This window comes from Spodoptera frugiperda, chromosome 23 (assembly GCF_023101765.2).
Source record: "Spodoptera frugiperda isolate SF20-4 chromosome 23, AGI-APGP_CSIRO_Sfru_2.0, whole genome shotgun sequence".
NCBI lineage: Eukaryota > Metazoa > Arthropoda > Insecta > Lepidoptera > Noctuidae > Spodoptera > Spodoptera frugiperda.
This window is the reverse complement of record NC_064234.1, coordinates 10,677,034-10,699,105: the sequence shown is the minus strand read 5'-3', so window position 1 is coordinate 10,699,105 and position 22,072 is coordinate 10,677,034. Positions and strand designations below refer to the sequence as shown.

The following is a 22,072-nucleotide window of genomic DNA, read 5'->3' as shown; positions in this document are numbered from 1 at the left end:
TACGCTTAGTGTCATATATTTTTTTGAAATAAATCCAGTTTTCTATCGACCAAATTAGTGACACAAAACAAAATTTGATAGGAAATTACTTGCTATTTTAAAACGAATGATATTTGTGCCATTATTAGTATTTATAAATGATAACTGATGTATTGGCAACTGATTAAAACTAAAACGACTAAAATCCAACCAGTATTTTTTTATTTATTGATGTTTTTGTAATCAATTCGGGATTTTTTTACCAAAACCAAAAATGTTGAATATCTCAGAAACTAGCCACTTTCCGCCCAAGGACCTCAGGGCTAATTTTGTAGGAAATTAGTTGTATTATCACCTCCCGAGAGGAATACGTCGAATTCAAAGTCACCCTGTATATACTGTTCTTTTTTATTAATGGCGCCATCATGCGCACCGTAAGCCATGTCTTGACTATGACCACGACTCGTGATTAGTATTAGAATACTTACCAGAGAATTCTTATTAAAATGTTATTTAAAACAATACATTTAATAAATAACGTGGATAGTAAAAATTATACACATTTGTTTTTTAGTTAAGTACAAATACTATCGAGTCGATTCTCGTTACGAAATTCTTTTTACAGACATAATTTAAGAAAAGTAGAAGATAATCAGGCTTATTTCTGACTTGTATTGAGTATTTCGCAAAAATAAAATAAGTTTTGAAGGAATTATTAATTCATAGTTCACAATACATAATTATGAAAGTGTAATCGACTAAAAGTTGAAAATCTCTATGAGCAGCTGTTTTAATCTGTGGGCTGTGATTTAAAAAAAAGTTGCTTACGTCGCAATGCTACCAACATAATATCCCGCCGCGACGCAAAATTCTGTAGAAATCATCGTATTTGAAGAGGAAATTATAAAAATTTAGTGTAATTTCAGACAATGGCAGACTTTAAATCTAAAAGACATGAAAAGTCTTTGGGTTTACTCACAACGAAATTCGTGTCTTTGCTTCAAAAAGCCAAGGATGGTGTTTTGGATTTGAAAATCGTGAGTGTAGCTTAATTTGCCTCCCATTGATCTGTCAAGTGAATATTTGGGCACGAAAAATAAATATTTTGAACCGAATTCGCGTAGTAATTGTGTAATTTTATTTTAGGCGACAAACTTGTTAGCCGTAAGACAGAAGAGAAGAATATATGACATAACTAATGTGTTGGAAGGAATCGGGCTTATTGAGAAAAGAAGTAAGAACAGTATACAATGGAAGTGAGTGAAGTTTTTATTGTTTATTTGTGATTCGTTTACTTACAGACAGACTTTGGATTTGTTTGTTTATTGACTATTCAAAACTATTTTACAGAGGTGCAGGACCAGATTGCAAAACAAGTGATATTGGTAATAAAGTTGTACATTTGCGAAAACAGATTGCGCGCCTAGACGATCAGGAGAGATTACTTGATAAGTAAGTGTTTGATACGATTACAAGCTTCTCAATGTCATTATGTTGGCCCAACATACGATAATTACATTGTTGAATCAGTATGCACTTACCTCCTGAATGTTTTTAATTGATAAGTCAATTAATGACAATTGCTTACCTGCTTAATTTATTAAGATTATAGTTGAATCACTGCATACTAAGGCATTTGTGCCCCAGTTTACACTGGCCATTTGGTGCTATAGCAGCACATTTATTTTGTGTGCATCATAATGTAATTTGTATTATATTATACTTACTTACTTGTGTGTTACAAAACTGATGTTTTATTTACTTTAATTTCAGACAGTTACATTGGATTGAACAAAGTATAAAAAATGTATTGGATGACACAGACAACAGTAAACTATGTTATGTTACGAATACAGATATTCGCGACTGCATTATAGATGAACAAATACTCGTGTTAGAAGCACCTTTAGGTGCTCAGTTATCAGTTGGTGCTCTACCCGTAAGTATTGTAAATAGTATCTACATTTCTATGCTAATATAAAGCTAAAGAATCTGTTTGTTGAAACACAATATCTGGAATAACTCATTTTAATTGAATAACTTTTTATGGAAAGTCCACTTATCGAGGAATGTTAAATGCTATAAAACATCACGCTACGATCAGGAGCCAAGCAGAGTGTGTGGAACTGCATGGGAGTAGCTAGTACGAATATGTATAATATATCTAAAATGTTTGAATATAATAGTTGTTGTATAACCTTAGCTGTATAAATTAATGATAATGTATTTTCATATTTCCAGACTAAGCAGAAGTATGTTACTGAAATCCGGCAGTCAGGGATAGCGAGAACAAAATGTCTAGTAAGTATTTTTTTACTTTAATTCAACCCACACAACAGAAGTCTACGATGAATGAAAGCAGTTTATTTAAACTACTACTGATTGATGTGAATAGTTTAAATGAAATATTTAGCTATTAAAGTCAGAATTGTCAGTAGCTAATACATTAAGTAGTTAGATTGGTTGACTGCATGGTTGGTTCGGTGGCTGGGCAACCATGCAATGTGTCACGGGTTCAGTTCCAGCATTGAGCAACTCTATGTGTTATTCCGACATTGTTGTTTTGGGTCTGGGTGCCATTTGTATGCGAACATAACTGTATATTTGTTAATGCACCCAAGATACAATAGAAAATCGTAGCGTAAGGAAATATTTTTAAATAGAAAAAAGGAAAGATTGCAACAGCATTGTAATGTGTAGTCATGAGACGAGGCCTAATCTGTACTCTCACTTAAAAGTTCCAGTTTCTAAGACCTGTGCAATAATGGTTGTCTTTTTCTTGTTTCAGACGACAGATCCACATTATTATCTACATTTAAAATCAACGGAATCCGTAGGAGTTATACTTTTAAGTGATAATGAAAACGATAAGGTATGTACTATGATTTGTTACCAAGTCCTTTTAACCCGTTGTATGTCAGAATGCAGATCTATGCGAGATACAATATGTTTTTTGTGTCTCATACACCACAGACTATTGGTTAAGTTTAAACCATAAAATGACTTGTACCTAATCTTTATGACCCCATTACGTATACACATTTTGTTTAAAAATGTGCATTTATTATTTTAGGAAAGTGAAGATGACTCAAGTATGGACGACCTTGAAGTAAAGAAACTCACAGAAAGCAGTAGTGAAGAAAATAAATATAGCAGTGAGTATTGCGTTAATTGGATCCAAAGCATGTGTAATAGATATAAAAATAGTAATACACATCTGAAGGTTGTAGGAGTTTTAGGTAGTTTTCATTTTAAAATGAATGATTTCAAAATCTTGTTTTGTGTATTTAGAGTATGTTAGGCAGTTGTCCCACCAACGGCGAGTGAACGACTAACTATCGGCTATTTTCTCGCTCAAGAAACGTACAATAGATATACTTTCCGTGTAAACAAAAGAGATGCATATACAAATAGTTGATCGCTGACTGTTCACACTGCCGGCGAGTGCTCGCTTCACTTGTTTGTTTTTGTTTTCACTCGTTTCTAGTTCTAGCTCTACTCGTTACTCGTTCATCGTTGCCGGTGGGACAACTGCCTAACCACTCTAACGTCCATGGATAGCACGGTATCCAAAAAAAAGGAGCGTCATACGTCCATGGATACTATAGTATCCAAAGCGACGAGTTCTGTTTAACTCCCTCTAGTTTAAAATACGGTCTTGTTTGGTGAGTTTTGACTGATTATCTATACAGCTGAATAAATTGTTCGACGAAAAAATAAGACATGGCGTTGTAATATGCTTTGACAAACAAAATATATTTTTTTAAAGTTAGTTGACTCGTTTTTGAAGTGTTTTTGTGAGTTCCAACAATTATGTCGTAAATACTACAGTTTTGTTTAATTTATCTTGCAAGTGTTATACATCAAAATAAACTAGAAGATTTGTGCTTTACGATGATGTATAAATATCACAGTTTTAGCTGATAAATCTAGTCTAATTTTAACTTCAAACGATTGTTGTTTCGAAAAAAATGGCCGGTCTGGTGTTGGCCACTTTTAGTTTTGTTTATACATATTTTACATACTTTGCATTACAATAGTATATAAAATATCGAAATACATTTCGTAATAAGCAAAATAATACATTTTTCAAAGAGAAATATACTAAATTCATTGAAGATTCCATAATAATGTCAATGTGTTCCTCAGGTTTTTTGATGTGTAAAATTACGAGTAGTGTTTTCTTTCGATTTAATTACAATACTTAGAGTTAACCGAATATAATCATATATACATCAAAAGAAAGGGTAATGAGTCTAGTTTGTTGTAAAAATATTTTATTGATAAAATATGCAATAGTTGTGCCGTATATTCTAAAAAGGTAGAAATAATTCTGTTTTTTTTCTGTGTTTCATGTTTAACCCGTTATATTGTATTTTAACCACTCTAGCGTCCATGGATACTATAGTATCCAAAGTGACGAGTTCTGTTTAACTCCCTCTAGTTTAAAATACGGTCTTGTTTGGTGAGTTTTGACTGATTATCTATACAGCTGAATAAATTGTTCGACGAAAAAATAAGACATGGCGTTGTAATATGCTTTGACAAACAAAATATAAATTTTTAAAGTTAGTTGACTCGTTTTTGAAGTGTTTTTGTGAGTTCCAACAATTATGTCGTAAATACTACAGTTTTGTTTAATTTATCTTGCAAGTGTTATACATCAAAATAAACTAGAAGATTTGTGCTTTACGATGATGTACAAATATCACAGTTTTAGCTGATAAATCTAGTCTAATTTTAACTTCAAACGATTGTTGTTTCGAAAAAAATGGCCGGTCTGGTGTTGGCCACTTTTAGTTTTGTTTATACATATTTTACATACTTTGCATTACAATAATATATAAAATATCGAAATACATTTCGTAATAAGCAAAATAATACATTTTTCAAAGAGAAATATACTAAATTCATTGAAGATTCCATAATAATGTCAATGTGTTCCTCAGGTTTTTTGATGTGTAAAATTACGAGTAGTGTTTTCTTTCGATTTAATTACAATACTTAGAGTTAACCGAATATAATCATATATACATCAAAAGAAAGGGTAATGAGTCTAGTTTGTTGTAAAAATATTTTATTGATAAAATATGCAATAGTTGTGCCGTATATTCTAAAAAGGTAGAAATAATTCTGTTTTTTTTCTGTGTTTCATGTTTAACCCGTTTTATTGTATTTTAAAGATTAACTAAAGATTTAAAAAAATCGTTAAGATTGATCAGTATTCTTCAATCTTTTTTTGGGTATTCTTTTCTTTATTCTAGGCATTACGGTTCAGTAGCTATATAGGTTTTTTGTTACGACGAACTTGCGAGTCGCGCGCGGTTCGGATGCCGTGCGCGGCTGGACGTTAGAGTGGTTAAAGATTAACCAAAGATTTAAAAAAATCGTTAAGATTGATCAGTATTCTTCAATCTTTTTTTTGGTATTCTTTTCTTTATTCTAGGCATTACGGTTCAGTAGCTATATAGATTTTTTGTTACGACGAACTTGCGAGTCGCGCGCGGTTCGGATGCCGTGCGCGGCTGGACGTTAGAGAGATAAACGGTCGCGCGGGCCGGACGTTAGAGTGGCTAACTAAGCATACTCCTTTTGATATTTTATCTTTCATTTTACTGCCTCGTTGGCTGAGTGGTTGCAAGTGCGACTGCCGGACAGGGGTCTCGGGTTCGATTCCCGGGTCGGGCGAAGTCTTACTGGGTTTTTTTCGGTTTTTCGAAAAATATCTCAATGGTAGCACGGAGTCTGGTAATGTGCCCGGTATATGGAAATAGGCTCACCACCTATTACATGGGACTTACAACATAAAATGTGAAATGTGGGTTATATTGGCATTATGTGCCATAATGTGCACCTCTGCCTAGCCCATCGGGGATTAAAGGCGTGACGTTATAAATATCTTTCATTTAACTTATTTTTTATTAGGTACATTAACTTGTTGTTACACTTGTTTTCAGATTATCTCATGAGACTGAGCCCACCTGTGACAAAACATGACTTCTCGTTCACCCTACATGGCACGGAAGGACTATGTGATTTGTACGATATCCCATGCTAGCAGTATTGTGACATGACATTTTTATGAACTTTTTTGTTAAGACATTTTTTACGACACTATTTTTGATCATGTTGAAGTTTATTCTGTAAGTATACTTACTATAAAAATGTAAATAAATTTTGTAAATATGAAAAATCATTTTGGAATAAATGAAAGGAAATAAATTGTTAGATTATATGTATACAAAGTATTGGTTTTATTTCTTAGTTTTAACTGTTGGCACAAATCTGTCGAGGACACCGAATGAAGGTTTCTTCGCGCTTTCTGGCTGTGGCAGGTCGAGTGCTTTCTGCGCTTCCTTTGCTTGTTCTATGAACTCCTGAAAAGATGAAAAATGAATGTAATAAGTATATGAATGCAGTATTCATTTTTACTTCAATACAGTTTAGAAAATATAGTACTGGATCTAAGGCCTCGGCCTCGAATTTTGCGGGCAGCGGGGCGGCGGCGGCGGCGGCGCGGGAGCGGGGCGGCGGCGGCGGACCCGTTCTCGAAACTAGCGGGCAGATCGCGCGGCACTACAGCGGTGTAGTGTTGTGTTCGTGGTTGTGTTGTCGAGATATTTGTTTTTATTAGCGAACGAAATCTTTTTGATTCAAATTTATTCCTAACGCTCGATTTACTGTGGGCAAAAGAAGAAGACCTACTATAGGGCAAGGAAAATAAATGGCGAGTTTTATCGAAATTATGAAGAACAGAGACAAAATCCCGACAAATTCTACGACTACACTAGAATGAGTGTAGAAACTTTTGACTATATTCTTGAAACTATCAAGAGTGATTTCAGTTTTTGCTTTAGTCTTCAATATTCAGTTCGTTTTTTATTTCTTCCCATAATTGGTTAATTTTTCTTCTATTTTTATGGTTCACATCTTTGCTGTTCCGTATGGGTGTCCTCTCAAAGATTGCCGAAATCATTTGCTCTTGCACGTCCGAGGACATTTTGATACGTCACAAAAAAAATGTAGGTACACAACACTATACTACAATGCAGACGCGCAACGCGGGCGGTCACCGCTTGACTGGAGTGCACCGCTCGTTGCCCGCTCCCGCGCCGCTCCCGCGCCGCTCCCGCGCCGCTGTTTTCGAAAACCGGTCCATTTGATTATACGCAAAAGATCCTGCCGCTGCCGCGCCGCCGCCGCCGCCGCCCCGCTGCCCGCAAAATTCGAGGCCGAGGCCTAATACTTGGGAGACAGACAAGTTGGTTTTCACAATAGTGGATAAAAAATAGCACAATAACATGTTTAATTTGTTTACCTTTCTCGCTACTTGTTTTATAATCTTCTTTCTCGCTATTTGAGTCTTGCCCTTCTTCTTGTGCCTAGGAGTAAAGTCCATTTTCTTGGGTTTGAGGTACTGAAAAAGAAACACAATTTTTTAACGATTTTCTTCGAAAACTTACTATGAAATTAAAGTTTCTAGAAGAACATGAATATGGGTAGGTACAGTTTAGCTCGAATCTTATCAATCGAACGTCATGAATCCATTAATAAAAATGTTTATTATTGACTAGATTAACAAATATCGTAATAAATGCACGTAAAATATAGAACTTAAGTATAAAATTCTTACCAAAAGCTTTTTCTTAGCTTCCATTTGTTCCTGCAGAGAAGGCACATCCACTTCAGTAATATCAAATGGATTGAGTGTGATAAGCTCTGCAGGTATCTTGTCCAGCAAGGCTTTAACTTCAGCCTCCTTCCTCTGTTTCTTATTCTGGAAGGGATTGCTCTCCAACGCGTCGAAGTTGGGCTCTCCACTGCCTGTGAAAGGAAAAAGAAAATAGCATAATAGTGTAAATTGTAAAGGCTTTTAGTTTGGAGGTTGAATTTGGGCTCATTTACCACGGAACTCATAGTGGTGGATAGTACTACGATGTCATAAATATATGTTTTAAATGTTACGTTTGCTCATATTTTACGGCAAAATTTGTAATTTAGTCCAACTACATGAAAAATTTTCCCGAAATGGAAATGGACAGTACTTTAACGACTTCAAATCATATTTAACGGTCCAGTAGAACTTCATAAAGGATAAAGTTTTTCTTTTCTAAACAGAATTTTTAGTAAACAATCTTACCTGGTACAATAATGCTTGTGAATCCACTCCTAGTTCCAATTCCTAACACATCTTCATATGGACAGTATTTGAAATTAGTTATCGTCTTCGCCATCCTATGTCTCAAGTATGGCCGATCTGTTGTTTGTGAGCAGCAATTGCTGAAAGAAAAAGAATCTTTTAAGATAGGATTTAGACTTGTAAATGCTTTAGGCTCAAATTAAATGGTTTTAATGATAAATAGTCACAATACAAGGTATGGCTGACTCTTTGCAACCAAGAAGTCATAAGCCAATAAAGTGTGGCAAAGTATTATTGAATTATGTTTTCGGTTTTCGAATATTCTCAGTAGTCAGTAGCAGCACAGAGTCAGGCATAGTGCCTTCACAAGAAAAATCAATTGCTGAGTACTGAGTTGTATGAGTGTTGCATTCATCGCGTGCTCTGTACACATCTACCTTCTCCTTCGGGAAATAAAAAGCGTAATGTGTGACAAAGTGTAAGCTTACTTGTATATTTCTACGACTTCATCCAATCCAACAGCGAGCATATCCTTCTGCGAGAATTCTAAGTCTACGGGAGCACTTCTCAGTCTGTAGTGTTGCACAGGCCCATCCAAGTTCCTTATGTCCCAGATTTTCATACTTCTGTCTACTCCTGAGGTTGCCATGTACCTGATGATAAAATTATTACATCAATAAAAGTTTATTGCTTCTCGATTGAATTTTGTAATGTGCGTGAGAGCCTTTAAAAATGAAATTAATTTTCACAATACATTCATGTTTAAAAATCGTATAAAGAGTAGTTATTTATTTACTCCTTTTATGCAATTAGGTAGAGTTGTTTTATAATGTAGTTTTGAATGACTAATGACAATTAATATGTTCCTTGAAAAACATGATATATCAATGTTAGGAAATTTAAAATAATTTCCAGGAAAATTGATTACTCTAGATAATAATACAATACTTACATTCCTCTATTATCTACAGCGATAGCAGTGAGTGGTGTTTTATGACACAATATCTTCGCCAGTGGTTCCTTAATAGTCGGAGACCAGAGTGACACAACTCCTTTGGAGTTTCCTAAACATATTGTAGCATTGTACGGGTTCTGTGCAATTACTGATGTCCTTCCCAGATGATTGTTGTAGTGTCCTACTACTTCACCAATGGAAATGTCCAGCCATGTCATGAAGCCAAATTCATTCTGGAAAAATGATATTATGATGCACATTATTATAATGGTTACATGCAATAAAGTGTCTCTAGCAAAAAAGAATTTGATTTTTGGATATAATCAGCAAAGTGGTGGGCAAACTAGATCCCATAATACTTAGGATAAATAAATAATCTTTTTTTAAACAAGTGTTGCATATATGCCACATAAATTTGTGGATCACAAATAAACTGTTGCTCCGTGTGGGAATTGAACCTGCTACACATTGCGCTGCAGCCAGTTGCCCAGCCACCACTAGTAGAGTACTTCAATAAGATACCACTTGAGAAGACACAGTCTACAATTTTTATTATTAAAAATATATTTTTTTAACTTGTATACTCAAGTAATCATAATTCTACTTACAACAGCAGCCAGTAAGAAATGATAGGGAAGAAACTCCATGCGCAATATCTTATCCATCTTCTTGACGCAATGTAACTCTGTTCCCGTGTTATCATACATGTACAGCCACTCTTTCTGAGCCGCAGCCACCATTGTTTCGGTGTGCATCCAACTGAAAATGAAATAAAAGATTTGAAATGGATTTTCCGATACAATTATATTTACATCAGTTTATTAAGAATCATGATCCACTCTCCTCTTTCTTGTAAGCCTATTCCATGGTTTCCCACTTTTAACACTTGATCCAACATAATGACCAATAGTCATTAGTTGACTTGCAAAATGTTTTAAAAGACTACTCTAATGGATGAAAAGACATTGTAGCTTAATACTGGGGAATAACATTATTTTTCTAATCTTGTCTCAAAATCTTACCTGATATCATGAATAGATTCCATAACATTAATTTCAAAATGCAGTTTCTTTGTGACCCAATCGAAAGCAGCCAAATGTCCTTTTTTACTGCCGAGTAGTAGATGCCGTCCATTTCTAGAATACTTTGCTCTGTATGGTCCAAAGTCTAGGTTCAATTCAAATATTTTTGTAGCAGCAGAGATGTCTACATTCTCGGCTATAATCTTCTGTGATATTGCTGTTGTTTTTACATCTTCATCTACTTCTAAACCACTGGAATAATACAAATAAAATGTTTTAAAAGATCTTGCAACTGGGTTCTTTAGTTATAAAAAAATAAAACTAGGATTAACCTTTTGACCGCCAGAGCATAAACACTTCGCTGTGCCCTCCACCCCAAGCCACAAATTCAACGAAATAACCCTGAAAATATTAGGGATTCCAAAATGTTATCGAATGTGTTTATTTTGTTTTTCTCTGTGATCTGTTTCTTGGCATCTATAGATGTCGGTGGCGCACAGGGCACGCTTGCGCATGACATCTATTCATGCCATTGGCGTTCAAAAGGTTAACTTATATGTAGAATCTATTTGATAATCTTCAGTTAATAATGTGTAAGCCATGTTTATACTCTAACAGTATTTCAGGCTGAATGATTAATGATAAATACAAGTGATCTAACAGATTAAGTTTTGAAAGATGACAATATAAAGTTACTCTTACCCATGGTCTTCAGTCAACAATATCTCAGCTCTGGCAGCTTGTTCCTGAGCATAAGTGTACTTCCTCTCCTTTTTCCTTAATTTTGCAGCATGTAATGGATGTTTTACACCCTTACCTACACCTTCGCCTCGCGAATGTGCTTCCAATTTCTCCGGGTCTATAGGAGCTTTCCCCTTAAAGTTTTTATGTGGTTTCCTCTTCTGTATACGCTTATTATCTGTTCTTTTATTATTCTGAAAAGTAAATGTTGAATTGCGTGTATTTTAATGAATTGTTGCGTTTATAACCTAAGTTATGTCAACATTTTGTTTACATTTGAGAAAATAATTTGTATGAGTTTTTAGAATGAAAGTTCGAACGTTTGGAATTACCTTTATGTTGTATACTTCTACATCTTGTTCCTTCTGCTCAGAACTCTTTTCTTCGACATCAAAATAACGTTTTGGAGCGTTCTGTAAATGATAAAGTTTCTCATGTAGTATTAGGGCGATGGTGAACAGAAAAGCAATGTACTAAATTAAAACTAGTAGACGATATGTTATTATATACACTAATATTACCTTTTTTGGATTCTTCATCGTTATAAATACAACTCGTGGTCTTTATTTTAAAATGTTTTCCACCACACTTCACGTGCGCATTGTACACTGTTTTGACGTGGTTTTGACAGCAATGCCGATGACAGATGTTTGACTTTTTTTTCCGCAGATTATACAAATAATCGTTCCAGGTTTAATAACAGTATTTTCAACATTAGTTTTAGTCGAATTTTGTAATTAATGTTTAATTAAAATTGTTAGTTCTGTATGTGTCTTGATATATCTACATGTATTTCTATCTTCGATAAATAACTGGTATTTTTTACACAAAACAGGAAAAACAAATAAGTAACGAAAACAATGTTTTAAGGTAGGCGATTCTGTATCATCAGTATGCTCCGTATCTATATATACAACCATAGGGTTAAAAAATACTTATAGTTAAAATCACTATGGTTTGAAGGAAAAACAATAACAGCCGAACGTTTTAATAGGGCTTAGTTTGACGGACTGTTGGACTGTTTTGACGTGGTTTTGACAGCAATGCCGATGACAGAAGTTTGACATTTGTTTTCCACAGATTATACAGATAATCGTTCCAGGTTTAATAACAGTAATTTTCAGCATTAGTTTTAGTCGATTTTAGTAATTAGTTATTAATTAAAATTGTTAGTTCTGTATGTGTCTTGATATATCTACATGTATTTCTATCTTCGATAAATAACTGGTATTTTTTACACAAAACAGAAAAATGAATAAGTAACGAAAACAATGTTTTAAGGTAGGCGATTCTGTATCATCAGTATGCTCGTATCTGACACAACCATAGGGTTGAAAAATACTTATTATATACTCTTTGGGTTAAAATCACTATGGTTTGGAGGAAAAACAATAACAGTCAAACGTTTTAATAGGGCTTGATTGTAAGTGACGATGCGGTCGAAGATGGAACGTGTCTGGTTAAATATTCGATAAACTGAGCACATACAAGTTCATTTGACATCCAGACCCGAAACAACAATTTGTAGATCACACAGAGTTGACAGAGTCGCTCCGGGAGTTGAACCCACTACATGTTGCACGGCAGCCAATTGCCCAGCTACCGCACCAACTGTATAGTAATTTATTATGTTATGCTCTTGGTTGGATATTATAACGTTCGTTTACTAATGTAATATTATATTATTGTAAAGCTATATTAGGTATGGACATAGGTATGTATATTTAATTCAAGGATGAATGCGACACATAAATTATGTTACTGTTTTGCCTTCCCCTACATTTAAGGAAAATAAGAACAATCGAAATAATCTTGGTATTTATTATTTTTATTCTCTTTAACAACACATACTCAATATTTTACAGAAACGTATATGACAATCAGAGTAGTAACATAGTAATAGGTTTTAGTATTTAAATGCGAATATTAATAATTCCTGTGTACCAATGTGATACCCTCGAAAATGATAATATTTCAATAAAACAATGTATTCAGTTCATTCAACTAAAACAATATTGTATCTAAAACGATAAGATTGCACAATGTGTTTGTGTAAAGCGCATTAACTAAATTTATTGCAAATTAACATTAACTTGAGTTAATAAGCTATCACATATTCCGTAAAGTTAACAATAAATAAGTAACACGTAACGTAATCACAGCAAGTGAACATTGGCTAACAAAGAAAGTAGGTATTCATTTATCCCTAAAATCGATTATCAATTAGTGACTGAATTATTAACTTACACGATCTAATGAGATCTCATTATTCCCTAATACAAATAAAAACGTCCCTACGACGTGACAACTATCGTTATTCACAATTTTATTTACAAACTGACTAGAAAGTCCTCTAAGGAGTTCATTATTCTTGTTTACATCATCGTTAGTATTTCTATCTCAATATTTTAGTCTTAATAGGTCAGCGTTGGGGAGTTGCTGTGACTCTGAAGCATTTGGCACATTCCCAGCATTATCAACTTTTAAGACAGATTAACAGTGTTTCCTTAAATACGATTTTATTTCCTGCTGCTTGATAAAAAATGAATTGCATCTGAAATCAGAAATTTCCTAAAGTGACCGACGTCTGCCGGCCGGCGATTTAAATGATAATTTATTTATATCCAAATGTAGGTACAATATTTACACAATTGATTCTTATGCGTTTGTGAGGCTAAAATCGCTTACATACAATAGTATAAATTTCTCACCTAACAATTACATTAATTTTAAGCATATGAGTAACAGTGTTTAAAATTTATTTAATGTCTATATAGTCCAGCTTATAGATAAAAGTCGAACGAATCTTCGAGTGTTAATTGATGTCATAAAGAAGTCACACATCGTATACAACGGTTTACAAAAGACATCGTTACCTAATACTTATAGAACACAAATACCTGCGCGTACGATCCCCGCGGGACACACTGTACAGTAATTATATCTATCACGAAACTATTAGTCCCTCACGTAACCTCATGCAGTCATAGTCTTTGTCTAATATCTTTGGTGAGTAGTTCCGAGACAGCCTCCGCACTACCACGAACACAAAATTGTACTAAGTTCACATTGTCTGTATCACTGATAAGCTCCGCCGATGGCACACAAGTCAGTTAAGTTCATTGTCGCTCCGGTTCGGCGGCGCTTTGTGAACCTTAAATGGGTGTAGGGAGCACTGTGAAGTCCTGAAGCGCGTTTTTCACGGTTTCGTAGATGGGGCGGTTCTCGTCGGGGCAGTAGCCGTCGGGCGAGCACAGGGTCTGCAGCTTGGTGAGGTACGAGTCGAAGTTGTCGTGCGCCGGCTTCTCCCCCGGGCCGGGCGGCGGCGGCGCGCCCGCCGTGCCGCCCGCCGAGCTCACCGGCACCGTGCCCCCGCCCGGGATCCTCACGTGCTCTAGCAGTGTGATCACATTATTCCTCAGACTTTCATAATACTCATTCAGATTATTGTTGCGTTGTATTAATGTCTGGTTTTCCTGAAATACCAAGCACAAAATAAATATTCAACATTTATTACCTACAATTTTAAAGTCGGGCAAATAATAAGAAAATGTTAATTTTGAGTGGCTACTATTTTCAATAGTGGTACCAAATTATAAAAAGTTGGTACTCACAAAAATGTGTGATGTTAGTAGCACTCAAAGTTGGATGTTTCGAGCCATGACAGTACCATCTACGTTGTCAGACAAAAATTATGGATTAAAATCTTTCACTAGGTTAATGAAGATTTTTTGGTTCATGGCTTATTTTGTGCGTAAGTATAAAAAGCCAAGAATTGGAAACAAAAATAAAAATTGAAATAAGGTCAGGGGGGCTAATGCCGGCATAGTTTTTTTTTTACTCACATTTGAGTCTCCGTATCGGATGAACGTGTTGATGTATGATCAATGATATGGTCTCATCGAAATGAGAATCTATTAAGCTTTGAAATGCCGGGACCTTTTTTAATTAAATTGTCGCCAGTGCCAGGATATTAACTGTTTTTTAAAATTTGAGCAGTAGACGGATTTTCCCTTCTAAAATCGGAAAAATCCGTCATAATCGAAGAATTTATTGAAATCTTTAATTGTTTTAATAAAATACGTATTTGTAATATACTTCTGTAAGTGACAATGAATTCTGTGTTTCACAATCTTTAAAATAACGTCTCGTTCTGGTTAAATACGTAAAAATCATTTTTAGGGGCTATTTCGGCATGTTTAAGCCAACAGGGGTGGTCAACATATTTTAGTGGAGCGTTATCATCTCATTTGTTAAATAGGTACTTGTTAAATAAGTACCGCTATTTACGAAAATTATGATTTTACTCCTCATACAACAGTACAAAACATTAGGTGATTCGATTTTTGAGTATACACTTATATACACATATACATTTAAAAACATCCCAAAGTAACATATTCTTGTAAAATAAACATATTAATGATGAAGACGGCGCAGATGAAGTAAACTAAACTTAAGATAAACGTACACAGAAAAATATGTAATTGTCTTGTTAAGGTCGTTTTAATTCACAAATCGTTTTAATTCAATCAAAACCTATCTAAATCAAATAGTATTTTAAAACAATATTGTGGTGGCAATTATTCTGTAAATGTTACACACAAAAAAGATTTACGATCTCTGTAATGGGGCAAATTCGTCGTATGATGATTTTGCCCCATTCAAAATAGACGGAATTATGCACTTAATCATTTCGAGGTTACAAATTTGTTACGTTAAATAATCTGATCATTGGTAGCGTTATCTTGCAAAGAAATACACTGAAGATAAAAAACGACCCTACACTATATATATTGAATTCATTCGACACTGTAAATAACATAATTTTAAACTTATCTTCAAAAATACAGGAGCGTAGGGCACTTGCATTTCACTTTAAAAACGTAAGTAAACTTTGTAGACTGTTTTACCCGTTTTTATAGCGCCTAACGCCAATCTGATGAATTTTATTTATAGTTAAAAGTAATGTTGTTTTACCGACCGTATTACAAACGCTGTAACTCGACTGTAAGGAGCGTTATTTCAAGTAGACGGTTACGCCCCATAGACGGAATATGCCACCCTGACCTTATTAGGAAATTAAAGTTTTCAGTGACATTGAATGTAACTTACCCTATCTCCATGAGAAAGGTGTGTCTCCATAGCGTTGATATCTGACTTGAGACGCATCATCTGCGACTCTACGCGTGCGTTCTCTCTCTGGAGTTCCGTTATCTCTTGCTCGAGGGTCATCAGATCCTCGCCGTTCCCCGTCTGCATATTCATCTCCATCCCTGAATGCCAGAACATTATCTGTAGTAAGTTTATGGATCTTAATTACACAACTTTGTGAACGATTAAAATAATCAAAATTTAAGAGAGAAAGGGGACATTATTATTATAAGATTGAAATAATTATTTGTTCTTAATGGGAGAATGTAATGTTAGAATGCTAGTAATTGTAGATATTATAAGTTATGAGCTACATACCTGTATAAGGCTTTGGGTATAGCGGCGTGATATCGTCAGGATATTTGGGCTTCTTTGGTTGCGGTGTGGGCGTCGCCGCTCCGGCCACTGGGCATCCAGACAGCGAGCGATGAGTTAGAAACGACCCGTTTATGTGACCAGAGCCGTCACAACCTGGCGTTGGGCAGTTCACTCCGTCGAATTTAATGGCCGAGGCAGCAGCCGCCACTGCCGCCTTATGTTGCTCCACCGTGCCTCCGCTTTCGAGCACCCGCATTTTGTTGCGGTTTGCGATCGGGCACCCCGAGGCACTGAGGAATGGAAAACCAAGAAAATGAACTCACGAACCCTCCTCGACACGTACACACTACCGTACTATCTACAATCTACACAACTATCTACTTTCCACTGAGAATCGGTCTTACCTTCGATGCGATAAGAATTTCCCTGTAGCGTGTCCAGATCCATCACAGCCCGGTATAGGGCATCTAAGCAGCGTGGAAATAACCAAGAAACTTATTGGATTACAGAAGAAATACGGTATTCTCTAAATAGTTTAGTTTCTACTGAGTTGGAAGGTCAGATGTATGAAAGCAACGCGTGTTAGTTGTAATGCTCCTAGAAACTCAATGCCGTACATAAATTACGACAATGCATTGAATGTAATTAGTTGGGAGCAGCTCAGATGTCGAGTGTCGTATTACTGCAAGTACGACTGTGATTACAATGGACATGAATGCAGTAAATTACTTTACACGTAAGTAGTTTGTTGTTTGGTAACAAAGTTGCTCGTGTCGTATTTATTACATAGCCATTAAAAATCAAAGATTTATTAAGTAGAAGGTTAGTTGAAGTCAAAAGAAAACATGTTTTCTCTCCTTGCATTTAACACAAGTTACAAGGTTTAGTACCTATACTACATTACGTAAACGTTTACCAATTTGTAAGTAGACAAGACATTAATGTTTCAAAAGACAATTTGCACCCAGCACCACAAAATTGGATAACCATATTGGGAACTCACCTCAGTGGCTCGGAGTCCTGTCCGTCTCTGGGCTTGCTCTTGGGCTTGTTGGCTCTGGGGCAGCCAGAGAGGGAGCGGTGCGAGGAGTAGTTGCCAGTGACGTGGCCGGAGCCGTCGCACCCGGGCGTGGGGCACTTGAGCTCTTGCGAGTGCGGCTGCAGCTGCGAGCGGTCGGCGCGCGGACAACCGGACAGGCTGCACATAAACAGACTGCTTACAATGGCGTGCCGGCACAGCGTACCGTAGCTTGCAGCGGATTTTGACATTTTTGTTAACTAAATTAATCTAGAACCGTCAGGTGACTCGTTAGCTCGTTTGCCACCTATTCCATAAAAAAAGAACTTTCGATTTTGAGAAACAATTAGCTGGGCTGGATGTATTAGTGCTATGGCAAGTTAGAAACGATACTGGATTCGATCTTTCTAAATCTTGTAGTCCAGGGAGCAAATATTCTTAGTAAGTGGTCAAAAAGTTTGAAAGATTTCAGTGGAAAGCTGGAATCCCCCATGGATTGTAGATGGAAAATGGCCCATGTCAGTTTCCATTCTTAAGGATCATCGGCAGACCTAAGCTATATATTATATGATAGTTCGTTACCTAAGACTTTAGGCAACAATTTAGTCCTAATATTCATAACACGATTTGATATGATTGATAGAGTATCAATGCTTTGTCCGTCATATAAAGAAGTCAATACCAAATAATATGGTACGTCCGCAGTTCACTTTAGTATCAAAACTGTGTCCGTATTAGAGCAAGTAGAACTCATTCCGTTCCATTATTTCTATGTAGAGACAACAGCACATCAACCTACCCCAAAGTACGAAATGTCATTAGATAATCGATTTTAAACTTTCGTTATAAAGTCCAAAATCTTTTGAAGACATTTAGGTTCTTATTCAGTACTTTAGTTCCACTTTAGACTACTGATAGATATGTGTCACGTAGTCTTATTTATTTGAAGGACCCACGTGGAGTTTTAATGATGTAAAGATTGGTATCAATGCATTATTGCTTTTATTTACGTAGAGGTAAGGTTTCTATTACACTTGCGTGTTAATAAAACGTCATTAAGTGACGATAAAGTTAGATAATTTAGATCGAATAGTTTAAGTATATATGTACCTAGATACCTATTCATGTGTTTACACACGACTATAAAAAAGTGTGTAGGTACCACGTATCTAACTAATTAAATAAATAAAGGCCAGCTTTTTACAACATCGTGTTTCATTACAGACCTATTTTTATAGAAGAGTAGTTGATCCCATTTTAGAATAAGCAGCGGTTAAGAAGAATTTTTAGTTTCAGCTTAAGTTTATTTATAAAAATCAAACAGTCAGCGACGATTACTTCATGCAGATATTTTTCGTTCTACATGAGCAAAAGGAATGAAATAAAAATGCTAAAGGCATTACGTTACCAAATTGATTGATTCACTCATTTCGTATAAACTAAATGAACTCATAACAGCTGTGTTTGTAAACAAACACGTCACTGACCAATGCTTGCCGTTCATACAATCAATCCATAAAACAAAATCAGAATTACTCCATTCATTTTCATTAAATTTAATTATTTTGTTACTTCAAGAAATAAGATTCATTTTACAATTTATTGGTAATCATAAAAATAGTTCAGTCGGCTGGCATGCATCTGCTAGTTTACTTCGAACGCATTTGAATTTAAATTTAGAACACACAAGGAGATTTTCGTTTTTCGAATAGTACTAGTATCCATAAATAAAGGTGCCAGAAACTTTGAAGCGTAGTCTATGATTTTTCTTTTTTATTTTCTTGTACCAAAAGGAGGTTGAGTTATCTAGTCTATTATGACGATTAGCGTAAACCTATTTGTTTGTTAATGCGCTAATTGATAGAGAAGCGGATAGTAACTAGTAAGTATGTCAATTAACTGTTTGTTTCAAGTTAAGTATTATTTTATTATCATAATATAACGGATTGGATAAATAGTTAGCCGTAATTGATTTCAATTCTCCGCATAGAATACGATTTTAGTATTCGATTCAACTTCATTGTTTAATCGATTATTCATAACATACAAACTGGAAATAAAAAATAATTAAGATGTTTGAAGAATGGTAAATTGCTGGTACCTGATTTCTAAAATATTCTGGTGTTTGGAAATCTCTTCGATGAGCATGAACAGTCATTAGCATAGAGCCGCGACATTGTTTTGTCATTGTTTATGTACTAATCTTTGAAAACAAAAGTGGAGTAACGAATTCACGAGGCACTATGTCATACGCAACATATGCAAATAATGATGCAGGCGACCTACGTAAGTAACGGCTGACTGCTTCATAAAAACACACCTTATCTTTCACGTCATAAGATTTTAAATTGATAAAAAGGTCTGTCACCGATTGCAGCTGTAGTGTATAATGTAATTTTTATCAGGTGGGCGATAGTAGATATTTGGTACTATAGAACACGTATGTGACGTAGGTAGCTTCCACGTTTCCTTTATCACGATATTGTTTATTTAGTATTTGTAATTAGGTATTATAATTATTTGCACACACAACTAGAACACGCAGTATTGTTAGAGTAACAAGGCGTAAAACATTGTTATAGCACGACCTCAAACGAGGAATATTAATAAAGGCATGCGGTTAGTTTGCATCAAAATCCCGTGGGACGCCGCCAATTGGCGCGGAAATGCGCAAATTGTCGCTCAGGGGCGCAATTGTTGACGCTCTACTTAGCTGTGCAAACGTGAAACATCGAACAATCTTTGTTTTGAATAATTTAATATTAAAAACCAATAAGTATTGAAGAGAAAAATAACAAGAAAGTTAAACCGACCGATAACGTTTATAAGTCATCTGACTCGTAATTTTCAGTCAGCCGACAAACTAGTTTAAATATTTTATGTAGAGTTCTGGTGATTTGAAATGTTAATGGTGCTTCGCCGTTAGAAAACAATAAAAAAATCTGTGAAGAGAAAAATATTGTTCGACGTTAATTTGCACAGCGGCAGATATTGCAACCGCGAACGTATTCAGCAATGCTCCGCTTGCCTGCGGTGTGTCGCGAAGTTGCCAGAAATGTGGCCGGAGCCGTCGCAGCTCTCCACAGGGCACTGGATGAGCTCCCTCGACTCCCGTATCCGGTAACTCAGTTTCCCATAAAAGTCGTCGCGGTGATAGCTAGCGTGAATAAATACATACGTAACAGTATTGAACAAAAATAATAAATAAAGGAAAATGTTAAAAATAAAACAAACAGAAAACATTAAAAAGATTTAAAATACCTATAATAGTTTACCTAATAATCCCCATTTGAATCTTACCCGGTGAAGATAGAAATGACAACACAAGTACAAAAAAAGTTTGTAAACTAAAAACTTTGCCTCCAAAAATGTTATCTAGTCCGTGGAGCGAAGTTTTTAAATGTTTACAAAGTTGGTAATAATAGCTACTTGGTGCTGTGTTTACGTATTGGATGATAGGAAAACTATAAAAAAAGTTTTTAGAATACGAAAAAAAGTAATAAAACAATTTCAGTTCTCACCTATTTCGCCGCATATCTGCGCCGTTGTTAATAATAACGGCAGGAAAGTGGCACAAATATAATTTAAAGTATGTATCTTATCGTTCGTGTGTAGTTAGTTATCTGGCGTGCGCGCAGCTCGCACAGCGCGCCTGCGCGGCCGCCGCCGGTATATTTAGACTGATCCACCAAGTGTGACTTGTGTACGTTCGAAAACTTTCAATAGAATTATTCTAACCTAAAATAACTTCACGTTGTTGTAATTGTTCTTATTGAAAAAATCTACGTGGGATATTTGAATGAGAACCCATTCATGTCACGTGCTATTTTTGTTTTGTTTTTCTATACTTTAGTTATAAGTGTTCAATGTAATATAATGAATTGAAAATTAGTTTTGAATGTTTCCGATATATATAGATATTCAAAACTCATATGAACTTCGATTATTTTAAATTTCTTAATTTTTTTTTTATTTCTGCGTGTTAGCATTATTTGAAAATTAACCGTCGTGGAAATGAAACAAAATTGACATCTGTAAATGTCAAATAGTACAAAGATTTGCTGATAAAGTTCATAATTAAACCACAATCAGTTCCCAAGATTAGAAACAAGTAAACTTATATTGTTTATAAACAAACCCAAACAATAATATCCCGTTGTTAAAAATCATATGCCGCGGATAAATTAAGTGTTAATTATAACTACAGCACATATTTTAAATTACAACTTTATTTCAAGTTCAATAATTAATTTGACAGCTATCACAGATTAAAAATAAAAAAGACACTAGTAAACATTTTCTGCGAGTATCCGAACGCACACTGGATACGGAGCCAAGGCGGCCAAGTGTTGAATGTTTTCACTTACGTCATTCATTCTGTGCCGATCAACAAAAGAAAACACGTTATGATGAATTCAATACGAGCTGAGCACACTTGTGTAGCAGCTGCGACAGGGAACCGAGGTCTTTTATATATTTTTTTTTTATTTAAAGATGCCCAAAGTATTATAAGTAAGTAGATACGTACCTAAGTACTGACAGTTGTGGCTGAATAGACGTGTTTCCTCTGCCGAGTCGAACTTCTGACTAACAACATTTGAATTTCGTAATCAGAAATGCACAAGTTGAGGCGTCATGTCCATAAATTGTTAACAACAAATTAGCTGTATCTTATCTCAGCACCTATTATTTTGGAAACGGGAAAGATAAAGACGTTTTCAATTTTACGCTCCCTAACCTTCATA

At 35.3% G+C, this 22,072-nt stretch overlaps 3 protein-coding genes across 10 annotated transcripts in view; 1 reads left to right on the top strand and 2 right to left on the bottom strand.

Moving 5' to 3' along the window:
- The first annotated feature begins 803 nt into the window (after window positions 1–803).
- On the top strand, window positions 804–6,224 carry LOC118267156 (transcription factor E2F5). Its single transcript, XM_035580973.2, has 8 exons — window positions 804–1,016; window positions 1,126–1,235; window positions 1,330–1,431; window positions 1,753–1,918; window positions 2,221–2,280; window positions 2,768–2,851; window positions 3,053–3,134; window positions 5,937–6,224. Exons 1-8 carry the CDS (start codon window positions 909–911, stop codon window positions 6,035–6,037), a joined length of 813 nt encoding a protein of 270 aa, XP_035436866.1. The 5' UTR covers window positions 804–908; the 3' UTR covers window positions 6,038–6,224.
- Window positions 6,202–11,471, bottom strand: LOC118267155 (WD repeat-containing protein 46). The gene is made up of 11 exons (XM_035580972.1): window positions 11,359–11,471; window positions 11,170–11,250; window positions 10,799–11,031; window positions 10,097–10,348; window positions 9,683–9,833; window positions 9,072–9,307; window positions 8,608–8,772; window positions 8,120–8,259; window positions 7,613–7,803; window positions 7,298–7,396; window positions 6,202–6,356 (listed from the first exon to the last, which is right to left on the bottom strand). The coding sequence occupies exons 1-11, from the start codon at window positions 11,374–11,376 to the stop codon at window positions 6,234–6,236; spliced, it is 1,689 nt and encodes a 562-aa protein (XP_035436865.1). The 5' UTR covers window positions 11,377–11,471; the 3' UTR covers window positions 6,202–6,233.
- Window positions 11,472–12,644: 1,173 nt separating this feature from the next.
- The window catches only part of LOC118266872 (myelin transcription factor 1), a 207,590-nt gene continuing 198,162 nt past the window's right edge, over window positions 12,645–22,072 (bottom strand). For 3 of the 8 annotated variants that reach the window (XM_050703018.1, XM_050703025.1, XM_035580471.2), the window contains 5 exons: window positions 17,313–17,522; window positions 16,714–16,776; window positions 16,310–16,599; window positions 15,953–16,113; window positions 12,645–14,313 (listed from right to left, as the gene is read on the bottom strand). In XM_050703018.1, coding sequence (XP_050558975.1) covers window positions 13,993–14,313; window positions 15,953–16,113; window positions 16,310–16,599; window positions 16,714–16,776; window positions 17,313–17,522 — 1,045 coding nt within the window. In that variant the 3' untranslated portion in view covers window positions 12,645–13,992. Of the gene's footprint in view, window positions 14,314–14,345; window positions 14,511–15,952; window positions 16,133–16,309; window positions 16,600–16,713; window positions 16,777–17,312; window positions 17,523–22,072 lie in introns of those variants that run through there. The other 5 variants (XM_050703020.1, XM_050703023.1, XM_050703022.1 and 2 more) reach the window with 5 other exon arrangements.

What these genes read in the sequence shown, in the direction of transcription:
- LOC118267156 (XM_035580973.2), top strand. Translation starts at nt 909, where the DNA reads ATGGCAGACTTTAAATCTAAAAGACATGAAAAGTCTTTGGGTTTACTC. An exon ending in TATCAGTTGGTGCTCTACCC is followed by an intron (nt 1,919 to 2,220) that starts GTAAGTATTGTA and finishes TCATATTTCCAG; the next exon opens with ACTAAGCAGAAGTATGTTAC. An exon ending in TGAAGAAAATAAATATAGCA is followed by an intron (nt 3,135 to 5,936) that starts GTGAGTATTGCG and finishes ACTTGTTTTCAG; the next exon opens with ATTATCTCATGAGACTGAGC.
- LOC118267155 (XM_035580972.1), bottom strand. An exon ending in TAGAAGTATACAACATAAAG is followed by an intron (nt 11,032 to 11,169) that starts GTAATTCCAAAC and finishes TTTACTTTTCAG; the next exon opens with AATAATAAAAGAACAGATAA. An exon ending in ATTTCTTACTGGCTGCTGTT is followed by an intron (nt 9,308 to 9,682) that starts GTAAGTAGAATT and finishes TCATTTTTCCAG; the next exon opens with AATGAATTTGGCTTCATGAC.